This window comes from Oncorhynchus kisutch, linkage group LG18 (genome assembly GCF_002021735.2).
Source record: "Oncorhynchus kisutch isolate 150728-3 linkage group LG18, Okis_V2, whole genome shotgun sequence".
In the NCBI taxonomy this organism is placed as follows: Eukaryota; Metazoa; Chordata; class Actinopteri; order Salmoniformes; family Salmonidae; genus Oncorhynchus; species Oncorhynchus kisutch.
The window spans coordinates 71,803,326-71,824,549 of record NC_034191.2 but is presented as its reverse complement, the minus strand read 5'-3'; the positions used below and the strand labels follow the sequence as shown (position 1 = coordinate 71,824,549).

General features: G+C 46.6%; 1 protein-coding gene across 11 annotated transcripts in view; it reads right to left on the bottom strand.

Moving 5' to 3' along the window:
* kmt2ca (lysine (K)-specific methyltransferase 2Ca) overlaps positions 1-21,224 on the bottom strand; it is a 240,048-nt gene that overhangs the window by 101,175 nt on the left and 117,649 nt on the right. For all 11 annotated transcript variants that reach the window (XM_031796719.1, XM_031796716.1, XM_031796715.1 and 8 more), the window contains exon 11: positions 16,133-16,281. In XM_031796719.1, the coding sequence (XP_031652579.1) occupies positions 16,133-16,281 (149 nt within the window). The remainder of the gene's footprint in view (positions 1-16,132; positions 16,282-21,224) is intronic.

Sequence of the window (21,224 nt, the reverse complement as noted above, 5' to 3'; positions counted from 1 at the left end):
CACACACACAGTGCCACACACAGTGCCACACACACACACAGCCACACACACAGTGCCACACACAGTGCCACACACAGTGCCACACACAGTGCCACACACAGTGCCACACACACACACACAGTGCCACACACACACACACAGTGCCACACACACACACAGACAGTGCCACACACACACACACAGTGCCACACACACACACAGACAGTGCCACACACACACACACAGTGCCACACACACACACAGACAGTGCCACACACACACACAGACAGTGCCACACACACAGACAGTGCCACACACACACACAGACAGTGCCACACACACACACAGACAGTGCCACACACACACACAGACAGTGCCACACACACACACACACATTGCCACACACACACACACAGACAGTGCCACACACACACACACACAGTGCCACACACACACACAGACAGTGCCACACACACACACACAGACAGTGCCACACACACACACACACACACAGACAGTGCCACACACACACACACACAGACAGTGCCACACACACACAGTGCCACACACACACACACAGTGCCACACACACACACACAGTGCCACACACACACACACAGTGCCACACACACACACACAGTGCCACACACACACACACAGTGCCACACACACACACACAGTGCCACACACACACACACACAGTGCCACACACACACACACACACACACAGTGCCACACACACACACACACACACAGTGCCACACACAAAGTGCCACGTGCCACACACAAAGTGCCACACACACACACAAAGTGCCACACACACACACAAAGTGCCACACACACACACAAAGTGCCACACACACACACACAAAGTGCCACACACACACACACACACACACAAAGTGCCACACACACACACACACACACAAAGTGCCACACACACACACAAAGTGCCACACACACACACACACACACAGTGCCACACACACACACAGTGCCACACACACACAGTGCCACACACACACACACAGTGCCACACACACACACAGTGCCCCACACACCACAACAGTGCCACACCATCACACACAGAGATGCCACACACCACACACACAGAGTGCCACACACACCCACCACACCACACACAGTTGCCCACACCACAGTGCCAGGCACAACACACACACAGTGCCACCACACACACAGTGCCACACACACACACAAAGTGCCACACACACACACACACAGTGCCACACACACACACACACAACACACACACAGTGCCACACACACACACACACACAGTGCCCCACCACACACACACACACACACACACAGTGCCACACACACACAGTGCCACACACCACACACACAGTTGCCACACACACACACACACAGTGCCACACACACACACACACACCAGTGCCACACACACACACACACAGTGCACACACACACACACACACAGTGCCACACACACACACACACACACACAGTGCCACACACACACACACCACACACACACAGTGCCACACCACACACACACACACACCACACACAGTGCCACACACACACACCACACAACACAGTGCCCACACACACACACACACAGTGCCACACACACACCACACAGTGCCACACACCCCAACCAAAACCCAGCAGTGCACACACACACACACAGTGCCACACACACACACACACACACAGTGCCACACACCACACACACACACAAGTTGCCACACACACACACAGTGCCACACACACACACACACACAGTGCCACACACACACACACACACACACACACAGTGCCACACACACCACACACACAGTGCCACACACACAACACAGTGCCACACACACACACACACACCACACACACACACACCACACAGTGCCACACACACACAGTGCCAACACACACCCACACACACACAGTGCCACACACACACACAGTGCCAACACACACACACAGTGCCACACACACACACAGTGCACACACACACACAGTGCCACACATACACACAGTGCCACACACACACACAGTGCCACACACACACACAGTGCCACACACACACACAGTTGCCACACACACATACACACAGTGCACACATACACACATGTGCCCACACACACACACAGTGCCACACACACACACACAGTGCCACACACACACACAGTGCCACACACACACACAGTGCCACACACACAAATCAAATCAAATTTATTTATATAGCCCTTCGTACATCAGCTGATATCTCAAAGTGCTGTACAGAAACCCAGCCTAAAACCCAAAACAGCAAGCAATGCAGGTGTAGAAGCACGCACAGTGCCACACACACACACAGTGCCACACACACACACAGTGCCACACACACACACAGTGCCACACACACACACAGTGCCACACACACACACACACACACACAGTGCCACACACACACACACAACACACACAGTGCCACACACACACACACACACACACAGTGCCACACACACACAGTGCCACACACACAGTGCCACACACACACACAATAGCCTCAGCTGCCCTGGCTAGATAGAGACAAGCACTGTGACGATACCAGTATCAATGGCAGAAATGAAAATACGAAGCACACCAGACTCTTTTGCCCTTTAAAAAATGTGCCATATGTAAAATATTGAGTGCTTGGAAAACAAATAAATGTGACTGGATGACAACCTAATGATGTTTGTTTCCAAGATTAGGGCTGTTTTCCTACAGAAGTCAAATCCGCATCGTAGATTTTTTTCCGTAGCCACGACGCTAATGAGTATCGTGATACTGTATCGTACGGGCCTTAATAGAGCGAGACGGGATCGGAGAAAGAGAGAGTGACAGAGGACCAGTAAAAAAAAAAGAGCCGACAGGACAGACAGAAAGTGTGAAAAGAAGTCTTCGGCTCTGACTGAGCGACACCTCCCCCCTCTCCCCCACCTCCTAGCCATCACGCAGTCCCAGGATTTCAGCCTAGGGAGAGACCTTCCACCTCTTCTCCCTCTGCCGCTCCAAGCAGCACAAAAATAGAGGGCAGGGGGAAGGGAGTACGAACGAGACAGTATGAGCCAAGGAGAAAGAGATCGAGAGTGCGAGGTAAGGCAGAAAACACGAGACAGATCAAGATGGGAATGCACGAAAGGGCTCCAAAGAAAACATTAGCGCTGCCACTGATGATAAATAGTCTGTGTGTAGGTAAATCAAATCAAATCAAATTTTATTTGTCACATACACATGGTTAGCAGATGTTAATGCGAGTGTAGCGAAATGCTTGTGCTTCTAGTTCCGACAATGCAGTAATAACGAACAAGTAATCTAACTAACAATTCCAAAAAACTACTGTCTTATACACAGTGTAAGGGGATAAAAATATGTACATAAGGATATATGAATGAGTGATGGTACAGAGCAGCATAGGCAAGATACAGTAGGTGATATCGAGTACAGTATATACATATGAGATGAGTATGTAAACCAAGTGGCATAGTTAAAGTGGCTAGTGATACATGTATTACATAAGGATGCAGTCGATGATATAGAGTACAGTATCTACGTATGCATATGAGATGAATAATGTAGGGTAAGTAACATTATATAAGGTAGCATTGTTTAAAGTGGCTAGTGATATATTTACATCATTTCCCATCAATTCCCATTATTAAAGTGGCTGGAGTAGAGTCAGTGTCATTGACAGTGTGTTGGCAGTAGCCACTCAATGTTAGTGGTGGCTGTTTAACAGTTAACTAATAACAGTCTGGTTAACCCACAGTGGGCTGTGGCAGACAGTGGCACCAGCAGGTAAGTAGTTAGCCAGTGGGGTCAAAGACCACCCACACCCCCACTCCAGAGGGGCCCATCCCCGACCTCATTGGCTAAGCACACTCCAGTCCCCACCTCTGACACCCCAGATCGATACACAGCCATGTCTCTCCTGACAGCATGGAGAAAGGGAGTATTCCCCCTCAATGCAAAGCTGCTGCACTGAGTTATTCAGCTATGAATGTTTGAGGTTGTGTGGAGTTGGTGTGTGTGTGTCTGTTTGTGGAATTTTAGGTAATAGAGTCAGATAAGGCACAAAGCAAAGCTCAGATAATGGTGTTATTGGTCATTGGGCCAGAATGAGTTACACAGTTCTGAATTAGCAACTGCGGATGCATGTACAGCGCATTCGGAAAGTATTCAGACCCCTTGAACTTTTCCACATTTTGTTAGGTTAACAGCCTTATTCTATAATGGATTCAATAGTTTTTTCCCCCTCATCAATCAACACACGATAAAGCAATGACAAAGCAAAAACGGTTTGTTTTTTAGAACATTAAAATGGAATATCAGATTTACATTAGTATTCAGACCCTTAACTCAGTACTTTGTTGAAGCATCTTTGGAAGCGATTACAGCCTCGAGTCTTCTTGGGTATGACGCTACAAGCTTGGCACACCTATATTTGGGGAGTTAATCCCATTCATCTCTGCAGATGCTCTCAAGCTCTGTCAGGTAGGATGGGGAGCGTCGCTGCATGGTAATTTTCAGGTCTCTCCAGAGATGTTTGGTCAGGTTCAAGTCCAGTCTCTGACTGTGCCACTCAAGGACATTCAGAGACCAAAGCTACTCCTGCATTGTCTTAGCTGTGTGCTTAGGGTCGTTGTCTTGTTGGTAGGTGAACTTTCGCCCCAGTCTGAAATCCTGAATGCTCTGGAGCAGATCTTCATCAAGGAACTCTGTACTTGATGAGGACAAGTCTCTCAGTCCCTGCCGCTGAAAAACATCCCCACAGCATGATGTTGCCACCACCATGCTTCACCGTAGGGATGGTGCCTGGTTTCCTCCAGACATTATGCTTGGCATTCAGGCCAAAGAGTTCAATCTTGGTTTCATCAGACCAGAGAATCTTGTTTCTCATGGTCTGAGAGTATTTTAGGTGCCTTTTGGCTAACGACAAGTGGGTTGTCATGTGCCTTTTACTGAGGAGTGGCTTCTGTCTGGCCACTCTACCATAAAGGCCTGATTGGTGGAGTGTTGCAGAGATGGTTGTCCTTCTCCACAGAGGAACTCTGGAACTATGTCAAAGTGACCACCGGGTTCTTGGTCACCTCCCTTACCAAGGGGGTTCTCCCCTAACTTCTCAGCTCTCGGAAGAAACTTGGTGGTTGCAAACTTCTTCCATTTAAGAATGATGGAGGCCACTGTGTTCTTGGGGACCTTCAATGCCGCAGAAATGTTTTGGTATCCTTCCCCAGGTCTGTGCATCGACACAATCCTGTCTCGGAGCTCTGAGGACAATTCCTTTGACCTCATGGCTTGATTTTTTCTCTGACATGCAAGGTCAATTGTGGGTGGGACCTTATATAGAACTGGTGTGTGCCTTTCCAAATCATGTCCAATCAAGTTGTAGAAACATCTCAAGGATGATAAATGGAAACAGGATGCACCTGAGCTCAATTTCATAGCAAATGGTCTGAATACTTATTTAAATAAGGTATTTCTGTTGATGTATAAAATAGAGGTCGACCGATTATGATTTTTCAATGCCGATACCGATTAATCGGATGATTTTTTAAAATGTATTTGTAATAATGACAATTACAACAATACTGAATGAACACTTATTTTAACTTAATATAATACATCAACAAAATCAAATTAGCCTCAAATAAATAATGAAACATGTTCAATTTGGTTTAAATAATGCAAAAACAAAGTGTTGGAGACGAAAGTAAAAGTGCAATAAAAGTGTAAGTCCATATAAGAAAGCTAACGTTTAAGTTCATTGCTCAGAACATGAGAACATATGAAAGCTGGTGGTTCCTTTTAACATGAGTCTTCAATATTCCCAGGTAAGAAGTTTAAGGTTGTAGTTATTATAGGAATTATAGGAATATTTCTCTCTATACCATTTGTATTTCATATACCTTCTTATAGGCACTTTAGTATTGCCAGTGTAACAGTATAGCTTCCGTCCCTCTCCTCGCTCCAACCTGGGCTCGAACCAGGAAGATATCGACAGCCACCCTCAAAGCAGCGTTACCCAAGCAGAGCAAGGGAAAAAACTACTCCAAGTCTTAGAAACGCTATTAGCGCGCACCCCGCTAACTAGCTAGCCATTTCATATCGGTTACACCAGCCTAATCTCGGGAGTTGATAGGCTTGAAGTCATAAACAGCTCAATGCTTGAAGCATTGCGAAGAGCTGCTGGCAAAACGCACGAAAGTGCTGTTTGAATGAATGCGTACGAGCCTGCTGCTGACTAACATCGCTCAGTCAGACTGCTCTATCAAATCATAGACTTAATTATAACATAATAACACACAGAAATACGAGTCTTAGGTCATTAATATGGTCGAATCTGGAAACTATCATTTCGAAAAACAAAATGTTTATTCTATCAGTGAAATACGGAACCGTTCCGTATTTTATCTAACGGGTGGCATCCATAAGTCTAAATATTCCTGTTACATTGCACAACTTTCAATGTTATGTCATAATTATGTAAAATTCTGGCAAATTAGTTCACAACGAGCCAGGCGGCCCAAACTGTTGTATATACCCTGACTCTGCGTGCAATGAACGCAAGAGAAGTGACACAACTTCACCTGGTTAATGTTGCCTGCAAACCTGGATTTCTTTTAGCTATATATGCAGGTTTAAAAATATATACTTCTGTGTCTTGATTTTAAGAAAGGCATTGATGTTTATGGTTAGGTACAGTCGTGCAACGCTTGTGCTTTTTTCACAAATGTGCTTTTGTTAAATCATCCCCCGTTTGGCAAAGTTGGCTGTCTTTGTTAGGAAGAAAGTGTCTTCACACAGTTCGCAACGAGCCAGGCGGCTCAAACTGCTGCATATAACCTGACTCTGTTGCAAGAGAAGTGACACATTTTCCCTAGTTAAAAAATGTCAAGTTAGCAGACAATATTAACTAAATATGCAGATTTAAAAATATATACTTGTGTATTGATTTTAAGAAAGGAATTGATGTTTATGGTTAAGTACACATTGGAGCAACGACAGTCCTTTTTCGCACCGCATCGATTATATGCAACGCAGGACACGCTAGATAAACTAGTAATATCATCAACCATATGTAGTTAACTAGTGATCATGATTGATTGATTGTTTTTTATAAGATACGTTTAATGCTAGCTAGCATGAGTTACTTACCTTGGCTTCTTACTGCATTCGCGTAACAGGCAGGCTCCTCGTGGAGTGCAATGTAAGGCAGGTGGTTAGAGCATTGGACTAGTCAACCGTAAGGTTTCAAGATTCAATCCCCGAGCTGACATGGTAAAAATCTGTTTTTCTGCCCCTGAACAAGGCAGTTAACCCACTGTTCCTAGTCCGTCATTGGAAATAAAAATGTGTTCTTAACTGACTTGCCTAGTTAAATAAAGGTGTAAATCGGCATCCAAAAATACAGATTTCTGATTGTTATGAAAACTTGAAATTGGCCCTAATTAATCGGCCATTCCGGTTAATTGGTTGACCTCTAGTATAAATTGGAAAACATTTCTAACAACCTGTTTTTTGCTTTGTCATTATGGGGTATTGTGATGTATTGTGGGGTAATTGTGATGTCACTGTGGGGTATTGTGATGTCATTGTGGGGTATTGTGTGTAGATTGATGAGGGAAAAACATTTATCTATTCCATTTTACAATAAGGCTGTAAGGTAACAAAATGTGGACAAAAAGAAAACAGGGTTCGACTACTTTCCAAATGCACAATACATGCAAACATGTAAATGGTGTGTCGACAAAATTAAATATTACTGTATGCATGTGAAAAACAACTGCAAAAGTGAACATGAATGTAGGCCTAGGAGTCTAGCCTAGTGTATACAGCTTGATGTGGTGTTGTGTCTGCACCCGCCAGGACATGTGACAGGAACAGGATGGAGAGAGGCAGGGGGTGGGGATGAGAGAGGCAGGGGAGGAGAGGGGCATGGGGTGGGAAAGAGGGCGACAGAGCGAGAGCGCGACCGAAAGAGCGAGAAAGAGCGACAGAGCGAGAACGCGCTAGAGAGCACAAACAGAGAGAGAGACACATATGGAACAAACAGAGAGAGAGAGGGGGGATGGTTTTCTTCCTCTCCCTGTGCTACTCTGCAGCCTGTTTTGGCCCGGGCCCAGAATTCTGCTGCTTCTGGCAACCTGGTTCCCTAAAGGAAAGGCCCATGGCTACGGTGAGTAACAAACACATCCTATCCCATCATCACTCAACTTGTCCCAAGCATATATGCGAGCACACACACAGTGACGCGCTTGAATATATGCATGCACATCCCAGTTGTACACACTAACACACATACAAACACACACAGGCAGGCACGCACAGGCAGACAGGCAGAGACAGGCACGCACAGACAGACAGGCAGAGACAGGCAAGCACAGACAGACAGGCACACACACAGACAGACAGGCACACAGAGACAAAGACAGACAGAGAGAGACACGCCCGCACAGACAGACAGATAAGCCCTCCAGACAGACAGACACGCCCGCACAAACAGACAGGCAGACAGAACAGCTTGCCCGTCCGACACGCACACCCGCCGACACACACACCCGCCGACACACACACACACCCGCCGACACACACACACGCCGACACACACACCCGTCGAGACACACACACACACACACACACCTGCCGACACACGCACCCGTCGAGACACACACCAGAGTATGTAGAGAGGTGATGGGGTGGATAGAAGACAGTGTAGAGAGGTGATGGGGTGGATAGAAGACAGTGTAGAGAGGTGATGGGGTGGATAGAAGACAGTGTAGAGTGGTGATGGGGAGGATAGAAGACAGTGTAGAGTGGTGATGGGGTGGATAGAAGACAGTGTAGAGTGGTGATGGGGTGGATAGAAGACAGTGTAGAGTGGTGATGGGGTGGATAGAAGACAGTGTAGAGTGGTGATGGGGTGGCTAGAAGACAGTGTAGAGAGGTGATGGGGTGGCTAGAAGACAGTGTAGAGAGGTGATGGGGTGGCTAGAAGACAGTGTAAAGTGGTGATGGGGAGGATAGAAGACAGTGTAGAGTGGTGATGGGGAGGATAGAAGACAGTGTAGAGTGGTGATGGGGTGGATAGAAGACAGTGTAGAGTGGTGATGGGGAGGATAGAAGACAGTGTAGAGTGGTGATGGGGTGGATAGAAGACAGTGTAGAGTGGTGATGGGGAGGATAGAAGACAGTGTAGAGTGGTGATGGGGAGGATAGAAGACAGTGTAGAGTGGTGATGGGGTGGATAGAAGACAGTGTAGAGGTGATGGGGTGGATAGAAGACAGTGTAGAGGTGATGGGGTGGATAGAAGACAGTGTAGAGGTGATGGGGTGGATAGAAGACAGTGTAGAGGTGATGGGTTGGACCCCCTGTCCGGGGGTGTCCTCGGATGGGGCCACAGTGTCTCCTGACCCCTCCTGTCTCAGCCTCCAGTATTTATGCTGCAGTAGTTTATGTGTCGGGGGGCTGGGGTCAGTTTGTTATATCTGGAGTACTTCTCCTGTCCTATTCGGTGTCCTGTGTGAATCTAAGTGTGCGTTCTCTAATTCTCTCCTTCTCTCTTTCTTTCTCTCTCTCGGAGGACCTGAGCCCTAGGACCATGCCCCAGGACTACCTGACATGATGACTCCTTGCTGTCCCCAGTCCACCTGGCCATGCTGCTGTTCCAGTTTCAACTGACCTGAGCCCTAGGACCATGCCCCAGGACTACCTGACATGATGACTCCTTGCTGTCCCCAGTCTACCTGGCCATGCTGCTGCTCCAGTTTCAACTTCCACCTGACTGTGCTGCTGCTCTAGTTTCAACTGTTCTGCCTTATTATTATTCGACCATGCTGGTCATTTATGAACATTGAACATCTTGACCATGTTCTGTTATAATCTCCACCCGGCACAGCCAGAAGAGGACTGGCCACCCCACATAGCCTGGTTCCTCTCTAGGTTTCTTCCTAGGTATTGGCCTTTCTAGGGAGTTTTTCCTAGCCACCGTGCTTCTCCACCTGCATTGCTTGCTGTTTGGGGTTTTAGGCTGGGTTTCTGTACAGCACTTTGAGATATCAGCTGATGTACGAAGGGCTATATAAATAAATTTGATTTGATTTGATTTGGATAGAAGACAGTGTAGAGGTGATGGATTGGATAGAAGACAGTGTAGAGGTGATGGGGTGGATAGAAGACAGTGTAGAGGTGATGGGGTGGATAGAAGACAGTGTAGAGGTGATGGGGTGGATAGAAGACAGTGTAGAGAGGTGATGGGGTGGATAGAAGACAGTGTAGAGGTGATGGGTTGGATAGAAGACAGTGTAGAGGTGATGGGTTGGATAGAAGACAGTGTAGAGAGGTGATGGGGTGGCTAGAAGACAGTGTAGAGAGGTGATGGGGTGGCTAGAAGACAGTGGAGAGAGGTGATGGGTTGGATAGAAGACAGTGTAGAGGTGATGGGTTGGATAGAAGACAGTGTAGAGTGGTGATGGGGTGGATAGAAGACTGTGTAGAGAGGTGATGGGGTGGATAGAAGACAGTATAGAGTGGTGATGGGGTGGATAGAAGACAGTGTAGAGAGGTGATGGGGAGGATAGAAGACAGTGTAGAGAGGTGATGGGGTGGATAGAAGACAGTGTAGAGGTGATGGGGTGGATAGAAGACAGTGTAGAGTGGTGATGGGGTGGCTAGAAGACAGTGTAGAGAGGTGATGGGGTGGCTAGAAGACAGTGTAGAGAGGTGATGGGGTGGCTAGAAGACAGTGGAGAGAGGTGATGGGGTGGCTAGAAGACAGTGTAGAGAGGTGATGGGGTGGCTAGAAGACAGTGTAGAGAGGTGATGGGGTGGCTAGAAGACAGTGGAGAGAGGTGATGGGGTGGCTAGAAGACAGTGTAGAGAGGTGATGGGGTGGCTAGAAGACAGTGTAGAGTGGTGATGGGGAGGATAGAAGACAGTGTAGAGTGGTGATGGGGAGGATAGAAGACAGTGTAGAGTGGTGATGGGGTGGCTAGAAGACAGTGTAGAGAGGTGATGGGGTGGATAGAAGACAGTGTAGAGGTGATGGGGTGGATAGAAGACAGTGTAGAGGTGATGGGGTGGATAGAAGACAGTGTAGAGAGGTGATGGGGTGGATAGAAGACAGTGTAGAGGTGATGGGTTGGATAGAAGACAGTGTAGAGGTGATGGGTTGGATAGAAGACAGTGTAGAGAGGTGATGGGGTGGCTAGAAGACAGTGTAGAGAGGTGATGGGGTGGCTAGAAGACAGTGGAGAGAGGTGATGGGTTGGATAGAAGACAGTGTAGAGGTGATGGGGTGGATAGAAGACAGTGTAGAGAGGTGATGGGGAGGATAGAAGACAGTGTAGAGAGGTGATGGGGTGGATAGAAGACAGTGTAGAGAGGTGATGGGGTGGATAGAAGACAGTGTAGAGTGGTGATGGGGTGGCTAGAAGACAGTGTAGAGAGGTGATGGGGTGGCTAGAAGACAGTGTAGAGAGGTGATGGGGTGGCTAGAAGACAGTGGAGAGAGGTGATGGGGTGGCTAGAAGACAGTGTAGAGAGGTGATGGGGTGGCTAGAAGACAGTGTAGAGAGGTGATGGGGTGGCTAGAAGACAGTGTAGAGAGGTGATGGGGTGGCTAGAAGACAGTGTAGAGAGGTGATGGGGTGGCTAGAAGACAGTGGAGAGAGGTGATGGGGTGGCTAGAAGACAGTGTAGAGAGGTGATGGGGTGGCTAGAAGACAGTGTAGAGTGGTGATGGGGAGGATAGAAGACAGTGTAGAGTGGTGATGGGGTGGCTAGAAGACAGTGTAGAGAGGTGATGGGGTGGATAGAAGACAGTAGAGAGTGGTGATGGGGTGGATAGAAGACAGTGTAGAGTGGTGATGGGGAGGATAGAAGACAGTGTAGAGTGGTGATGGGGTGGATAGAAGACAGTGTAGAGTGGTGATGGGGAGGATAGAAGACAGTGTAGAGTGGTGATGGGGTGGCTAGAAGACAGTGTAGAGAGGTGATGGGGTGGATAGAAGACAGTAGAGAGTGGTGATGGGGTGGATAGAAGACAGTGTAGAGTGGTGATGGGGAGGATAGAAGACAGTGTAGAGTGGTGATGGGGTGGATAGAAGACAGTGTAGAGTGGTGATGGGGAGGATAGAAGACAGTGTAGAGTGGTGATGGGGAGGATAGAAGACAGTGTAGAGTGGTGATGGGGAGGATAGAAGACAGTGTAGAGTGGTGATGGGGTGGATAGAAGACAGTGTAGAGAGGTGATGGGGTGGCTAGAAGACAGTGTAGAGAGGTGATGGGGTGGCTAGAAGACAGTGTAGAGAGGTGATGGGGTGGCTAGAAGACAGTGTAAAGTGGTGATGGGGAGGATAGAAGACAGTGTAGAGTGGTGATGGGAGGATAGAAGACAGTGTAGAGTGGTGATGGGGTGGATAGAAGACAGTGTAGAGTGGTGATGGGGTGGATAGAAGACAGTGTAGAGTGGTGATGGGGAGGATAGAAGACAGTGTAGAGTGGTGATGGGGAGGATAGAAGACAGTGTAGAGTGGTGATGGGGTGGATAGAAGACAGTGTAGAGGTGATGGGGTGGATAGAAGACAGTGTAGAGGTGATGGGGTGGATAGAAGACAGTGTAGAGGTGATGGGGTGGATAGAAGACAGTGTAGAGGTGATGGGTTGGATAGAAGACAGTGTAGAGGTGATGGGTTGGATAGAAGACAGTGTAGAGGTGATGGGGTGGATAGAAGACAGTGTAGAGGTGATGGGGTGGATAGAAGACAGTGTAAAGTGGTGATGGGGAGGATAGAAGACAGTGTAGAGTGGTGATGGGGAGGATAGAAGACAGTGTAGAGTGGTGATGGGGTGGATAGAAGACAGTGTAGAGTGGTGATGGGGTGGATAGAAGACAGTGTAGAGTGGTGATGGGGAGGATAGAAGACAGTGTAGAGTGGTGATGGGGAGGATAGAAGACAGTGTAGAGTGGTGATGGGGTGGATAGAAGACAGTGTAGAGGTGATGGGGTGGATAGAAGACAGTGTAGAGGTGATGGGGTGGATAGAAGACAGTGTAGAGGTGATGGGGTGGATAGAAGACAGTGTAGAGGTGATGGGTTGGATAGAAGACAGTGTAGAGGTGATGGGGTGGATAGAAGACAGTGTAGAGGTGATGGGGTGGATAGAAGACAGTGTAGAGGTGATGGGGTGGATAGAAGACAGTGTAGAGGTGATGGGGTGGATAGAAGACAGTGTAGAGAGGTGATGGGGTGGATAGAAGACAGTGTAGAGGTGATGGGTTGGATAGAAGACAGTGTAGAGGTGATGGGTTGGATAGAAGACAGTAGGAGTGGTGATGGGGTTGATAGAAGACAGTGTAGAGAGGTGATGGGGTGGATAGAAGACAGTGTAGAGAGGTGATGGGGTGGATAGAAGACAGTGTAGAGGTGATGGGTTGGATAGAAGACAGTGTAGAGGTGATGGGTTGGATAGAAGACAGTGTAGAGTGGTGATGGGGTGGATAGAAGACAGTGTAGAGAGGTGATGGGGTGGATAGAAGACAGTATAGAGAGGTGATGGGGAGGATAGAAGACAGTGTAGAGAGGTGATGGGGAGGATAGAAGACAGTGTAGAGAGGTGATGGGGTGGATAGAAGACAGTGTAGAGAGGTGATGGGGTGGATAGAAGACAGTGTAGAGAGGTTATGGGGTGGATAGAAGACAGTGTAGAGTGGTGATGGGGTGGATAGAAGACAGTGTAGAGTGGTGATGGGTTGGCTACAGGGAGAGAGAAGAGGAGGAGAGTAGAGGAAATCACAACAACTCTGCACCACAATTCATCTGGGTGCCAAGCAGGCTGGGAACAGGGTCCATTTTAATTCTGCCAGGTAATAACTAGGTCTGTGACGTTAACAGTATCCCAATTTCAGTAGCAAAAATGAAAACATGAAGCAAACCTAACTCTTTGCTGCTTTAATAACCTGCTGTATGTAACATATGTTGTACTGTAGTTTAGAAAATAAATACATGTGACTCTGGATGACAACATAATGATGTTTGTTTCCAACATTAGGGCAGTTCCGCTTCGTATTTTGTTTCCTTGCCACGATACTAACGAGTATCGGGATACTGGTAACCTCCCAGACCTAGTAATATATATTTCGAGGGAAATCAGATTGGTTTTTAGCTGGTGGTGCGGGGCCAGCCCATGATAGGTCACCAGCTGGTTCTGTGTATACAGGAAGCCAGTAATTGAAGCATTTCTCTCCCGCTATACCCGGCCTGGCTCTGTGAGAGATGATGTGGATGGAGAGGATTCAATGCTGTGTGGACCTTCAATTTGGGGATGACCAGAATTGCACAGCATCATCCAAAAATACATTACAAAACCTACAGATATTGTCCAAAAATATGTTCAGGAGAGTTAATTGTTGGGTAGCGCCAAATAGTCAACAGCACTATTCCACATAGTCAACAACAAGAGCACGGAACTATTCCACATAGTCAACAACAAGAGCACGCCACTATTCCACATAGTCAACAACAAGAGCACGCCACTATTCCACATAGTCAACAACAAGAGCACGGCACTATTCCACATAGTCAACAACAAGAGCACGCCACTATTCCACATAATCAACAACAAGAGCACGCCACTATTCCACATAGTCAACAACAAGAGCACGGCACTATTCCACATAGTCAACAACAAGAGCACGCCACTATTCCACATAGTCAACAACAAGAGCACGCCACTATTCCACATAATCAACAACAAGAGCACGCCACTATTCCACATAATCAACAACAAGAGCACGCCACTATTCCACATAGTCAACAACAAGACTACAGCACTATTCCACATAGTCAATGAGACTACAGCACAACAAGATTACAGCACATAGTCAACAACAACACTACAGCACATAGTCAATGAGACTACAGCACATAGTCAATGAGACTACAGCACATAGTCAATGAGACTACAGCACATAGTCAATGAGACTACAGCACATAGTCAATGAGACTACAGCACATAGTCAATGAGACTACAGCACATAGTCAATGAGACTACAGCACATAGTCAATGAGACTAGACTACAGCACATAGTCAATGAGACTACAGCACATAGTCAATGAGACTACAGCACATAGTCAATGAGACTACAGCACATAGTCAATGAGACTACAGCACATAGTCAATGAGACTACAGCACATAGTCAATGAGACTACAGCACTATTGCACATAGTCAATGAGACGACAGCAGTGCTTCTTAATCCTGGTCCAGGGACCTAAAGGGGTGACGATGTTTGTTTTTGCCCTGGGCACGACACACCTGATTACACTAATCAAACAAAAGTTTGATGATTCGTTGATTAGTGGAACCAGGTGTGTAGTGCTAGGTCAAAATCCTGTTTGGGTCCCCGTGACCAGGATTAAGAAACTACAGCAATATTCCACTTAGTCAACAACTAGACTACAGTTATATTCTACATAGTCAACTTGACAACAGTACTAATTTAAATAGTCAACAAGATAACGACACTGTTCCACATCATATGTATTTGGGACAATGAAGCTAAAACATGTACATAAATACAGTACCAGTCAAACGTATGGACACACCTGCTCATTCAGGAGTTTCTTCATTTGTACTATTTTCTACATTGTGTGCAAATCTGTCATCAAGGCAAAGTGTGGCAGCTTTGAAGAATCTCAAATATATTTTGATTTGTTTAACACTTTTTTTTGTTGTTATTACATGATTTCATTTGTGTTATTTATTCTACAATGTAGAAAATTGTTTTGTTTTTTTAAATAAAGAAAAACCCTTGAATGAGTAGGTGTCCAAAAGTTTGACTGCTACTATCTACACACACAGTACGAGTAAATACCCTGAAATAGAAGTTGACATTCTGTACTATTTCATCTCAAATCCAAATTGAGATCAAATGTTTCATAGGAAACAGTACACAATGTCAACTTCTATTTGAGGGTATTTTTATATACATTCTATATTTGAGGATATTTTCATATATGCCTAATATGTAACATTCACATCCCTAAAATGCTGCCATTTAGAGCCACATTACATAGAACACTAGTCCACAAAACTATTCCACATAGTCAACTACACTCCAGATGTGCAGTTTCTGTTCTTACCCATAGTTGGCTCTGGTTCTGGTTCTGTGGGTTCCTGGATGGGGCTGGCTGGGGTTTCCACCATGTCCCTCTGTGTACAGACGTAGTCGGCCTGGGGGTGAAGGTCCAGGTCGCCCCCTGCCTGCTTCTCACACTCCCCATGAAGCCACCTGAGAGAAACAAAAAAACACCATTAAATCAACAACACAGGTTTACATTACTTGTTGCATCAGTGTTTCCCCAATAATTTCTTCTTCCACAATAACCAGCACCATCTCCATATTTACACAAATGTCAGGTTATGACAATATACATAACCCACTAACAATACCCCCACCTGACGTGACTATGACAAAGCAAGAAATATACTATTTTGACTGGAACGCACCACAATCACATGCTCCATCATAACAGTGCAACTTCACTAGTCATCAGTGTGAAGCTGGTTTCCATCAGTCCTTCTTTATACCAGCCTTAGTTATAATTTGATGTCCACCCTGATGCATTAAGCATGACTAAACTGTCTAGTCAGGCAGGTTTGGTTCATCATCAGTCAGACAGCCTCCAGGGCAGCTCTCCCAGAGCGGGGTCTCTAAGCCTGTGGGTTTGCTCTGCCAGCTGTTTCCCCTCTCTCACTCTCCTCCACTCTTCCTCCCTTTTCTCGCACCCTCTCTTACTCTGCCTTGCTCCCTCTCCCGTCTCTCCCCTTCCCTCTCTCCAGATGAATTCTCTGTGTCGCGCTGCAGCAGGTTTGTCCCAGTAGGGTGCAGCCCGACTGTCTCCTGCTCCATTTTCTCTCCGGCTCTCCCTGCCTGCTGTAATTACATTTCTGCACAGGCATCAGGGCAGGGCAGCCGGCTGTGTCGAAAGGACCCCCGAGTGAGTGTCCGCGGGAGGTAGGGAGTCATTATGGGGAATTGGGCTACTCCAGCGACTCCCGAGCTCTGGCTACTTCAAAAAGACGGACCAGTTTGAGTTCGATTAGAGTTTCAGTGGGGAAACTGGCAAAAAGCTAGTTAGCTGAGTCAGTGTGATAGGTAAGCACTATGCAAACACACCAACGCAGTTCATCGATGGTAATACATCCCAGTGTGTTCGGGGAACATTAGGATGACTACCAGAGAAGTGGCTGCGTGAGCCCTAATCGGCAATGTGAGTATGCTTCGTCATACTTATGAGGGACCTCTTAGAGAATGGCCGTGTCATCCCTTTCCCGGGAGCTGGTGTTAATGCTACTGTTAAAACTATCCACAATAACAATGCAGAACTGGCCTTGTGAATACTTCGTGAATAACCTATGGCTGCCACAGTTTTCCCACTCCCCAATGCAAAATGCCTAAAACAGCAACTTCAAGTGTGGTTCCACTGTAAAGGTTGATATGAGTTTGCGGCTTCCATCTACTTCCCTGGACCCCAGGAAGTGTCTAGTACAGTGAAAATTGTGTGTGACCCTCAGGCGACTTGCTGGACCTTGGATAAACCAATCCATTCGCCACAGCGGTTTTTACTTTACACAACCCCTTATCACAAAGCCATCACTGTGCCACTGACCGCATGAGCTCTGGGTTGCCGTAATGACTTGTGGTCGGCGTGGGCAACAATTACTCTGTTGTGGAAATATTTTGGCCCTCAGCAGGGCTGTCAAATCCAGCTCTGTGATTGGTTAACAATAGTGGTTGGTGTAGAGGCCCCGTAGCCAGTAATCTACAGATTTATCTTTTCTGTGACAAGGATTGGCTGGAGCGGTGAGCCAGTTGTTAACCTGAAGATGACCTTTGGTATTGAACATTTGTACGATGTGAAACGTTTGAGAAACCAACTAAACTAACCTAAGCAAAGTATGTAACGCTACGTTTCCCTGTCTGTGAAACTTCAACAAACTAACGTTTAATATATTGAAGATCAAATATTTGTCACATGCGCTGAATAAAACAGTTGTAGACCTTACCGTGAAATGCTTACTGACAGGCACTTAACTCTATTTCTTAAACTGCATTGTTGGTTAAGAACATTTTTACAAAATTAACTAAAGTAAAAAATAAAACAAAATAACAATAACAAGGCTATATACAGGTGGTAACGGTACAGAGTCAATGTGCTGGGGGTGGAGTTAAAGTGACTATGCATGGATAATAAACAGAGTAGTAGCAGTGTAAAATGGGGGGGGGGGGGCGCAATGCCAATAGTCCGGGTAGCCATTTGATTAGCTATTCAGGAGTCTATTGGCTTGGGGGTAGAAGCTGTTAAGAAGCCTTTTGGACCTAGACTTGGAGCTCTTTTACCGCTTGCTGTACAGTAGCAGAGAGAACAGTCTATGACTAGGGTGGCTGGAGTCTTTGGCAATTTTTAGGGCCTTCCACTGACACCGCCTGGTATAGAGGTTCTAGATGGCAGGTAGCTTGGCCCCGGTGATGTGCTGGGCCGTACGCACTACCCTCCGTAGTGCCTTGCGGTCGAAGGCCAGGCAGTTGCCATACCAGGTGTTGATGCAACCAGTCAGGATGCTTTCGATGGTGCAGCTGTATAACTATTTTAAGATCCGAGGATCCATGCCAAATCTTTTCAGTCTCCTGAGGGGGAATAGGCATTATAGTGCCTTCTTCACGACTGTCTTAGTGTGGTCGGACCATGATAGTATGTAGGTGATGTTGACACTTTAAGCTCTCAGCCTGCTCGAATACAGCCCTGTCGATGAGAATGGGGGCGTGCTCGGTCCTCCTTTTCCTGTAGTCCACAATCATCTCCTTTGTCTTGATCACATTGAGGGAGAGGTTGTTATTCTGGCACCACACTGTCAGGGCTCTGACCTCCTCCCTATAGGCTGTCTAGTCTTGTCGGTGAGCAGGTCTACCACTGTTGTGTCGTCTGCAAACTTAATTATGGTGTTGGTGTCATGCCTGGCCATGCAGTCGTGGGTGAACAGGGAGTAAAGGAGGGGACTGAGCACGCACCTGTGGGAAGCTCCAGTGTTGAGGATCAGTGTGGCAGATGTGTTGCTACCTACCCTCACCACCTGGGGGCGGCCATTTAGGAAGTCCAGGATCCAGTTGCAGAGGGAGGTGTTTAGTCTCAGGATCCTTAGCTTAGTGATGATCTTTGAGGGTACTATGGTGTTGAACGCTGAGCTGTAGTCAATGAATAGCATTCTCACATAAGTGTTCCTTTTGTCCAGGTGGGAAATGGCAGTGCAATAGAGATTGCATCATCTGAGGATCCTTTTGGGCGTTATGCAATTGGCAGTGGGTCTAGGATTTCTGGGATAATGGTGTTGATGTGAGCCATTAACAACCTTTCAAAGCACTTCATGGCTATGGACGTGAGTGCTACGGGTCTGTAGTCATTTAGGCAGGTTGCCTTTGTGTTCTTGGGCACAGGGAGTATGGTGGTCTGCTTGAAACATGTTGGTATTAAAAATACTTAATCAGGGACATGTTGAAAATATCAGTGAAGACACATGTCAGTTGGTCAGCACATGCCCGGAGCACAGGTCCTGGTAATTCGTCTGGCCCCGCAGCCTTGTGTATGTTGACCTGTTTAAAGGTCTTACTCACCTCGGCTACGGAGAGCGTGATCACACAGTCGTCCGGAACAGCTGATGCTCTCATGCATGCCTCAGTGTTGCTTGCCTAGAAGTGATTTAGCTTGTCTGGTAGGCTCGTGTCACTGGGCAGCTCACGGCTGTGCTTCCCTTTGTAGTCTGTAATAGTTTGCAAGCCCTGTCACATAAGACGAATGTCGGAGCTGGAATAGTATGATTCAATCTTAGCCCTGTATTGACATTTTGCCTGTTTGATGGTTCGTCACAGGGCATATCAGGATTTAATTTAAGCTTCCGGGTTAGAGTCCCCCTCCTTGAAAGCGGCAGCTCTGTGCGAATGTTGCCTGTTATCCATGGCTTATGGTTGGGGTATGTACGTACAGTCACTGTGGGGACGACTTCCTCGATGCACTTATTGATAAAGCCAGTGACCGATGTGGTGTATTCCTCAATGCCATTGGAAGAATCCTGGAACATGTTCCAGTCTGTGATAGCAAAACAGTCCTGTAGTTTAGCATCTGCTTCATCTGACTCTTCATCTGAGTCACTTGCGCTTTCTGCTTTAATTTTTGCTTGTAAGCAGGAATCAGGAGTATAGAGTTGTGGTCGGATTTACCAAATGGAGGGCGAGGGAGAGATTTGTATGCTTCTCTTTGTGTAGGGTACAGGTGATCTAGATTTTTCCCCCTCTGGTCGCACATTAACATGCTGGTAGAAATGCGGTCAAATGGATTTAAGTTTCCCTGCATTAAAGTCCCCACCAACTAGGAGCGCCGCCTCTGGATGAGCATTTTCTTGTTTGCTTATGGCCTTATACAGCTCGTTGAGTGCCGTCTTAGTGCCTGCATCGGTTTGTGGTGGTAAATAGGCAGCGCCGAAAAATATAGTTGAACTCTCCTTGTAAATAGTGTGGTCTACAGCTTATCATGAGATAATCTACCTCAGGCAAGCAAAACCTCAAGACTTCCTTAATATTAGATTTTGTGCACCAGCTGTTATTTAAAAATAGACACAGACCGCCACCCATTGTCTTAACCCGAGGCAGCTGTTCTAGCTTGCCATTGGACCAAAAACCCAGCCAGCTGTATGTTATCCATGTCGTCGGTCAGCCACAATTCGGTGAAAAATAAGATATTACAGTTTTTAATGTCCCGTTGGTAGGATAGTCTTGATCGGAACTCATCCATTTTGTTATCCAATGATTGCACGTTGGCTAATAAAACTGATGGTAGATGGGGATTACTCACTCGCCATCGGATCCTTACAAGGCACCCCGACCTACGTCCCTGATATCTAGTCTCTTCTTCATGGGAATGGATTTGGGCCTTGTCGGGTGTCTGAAGTAAATCCTTCGCGTCTGACTCATTAAAGAAAATATCTTTGTCCAGTACGAGGTGAGTCATCGCTGTCCTGATATCCAGTAGCTCTTTTCAGTCATAAGAGGCAGAAACATTACGTACAAAATAGTTTAATACATTTAAAAATATATATTTTACCTTTATTTAACTTTAACAAGTCAGTTAAGAACAAATTCTTATTTACAATTAAGGCCTAACCAGGCCAAACCCTAACGAC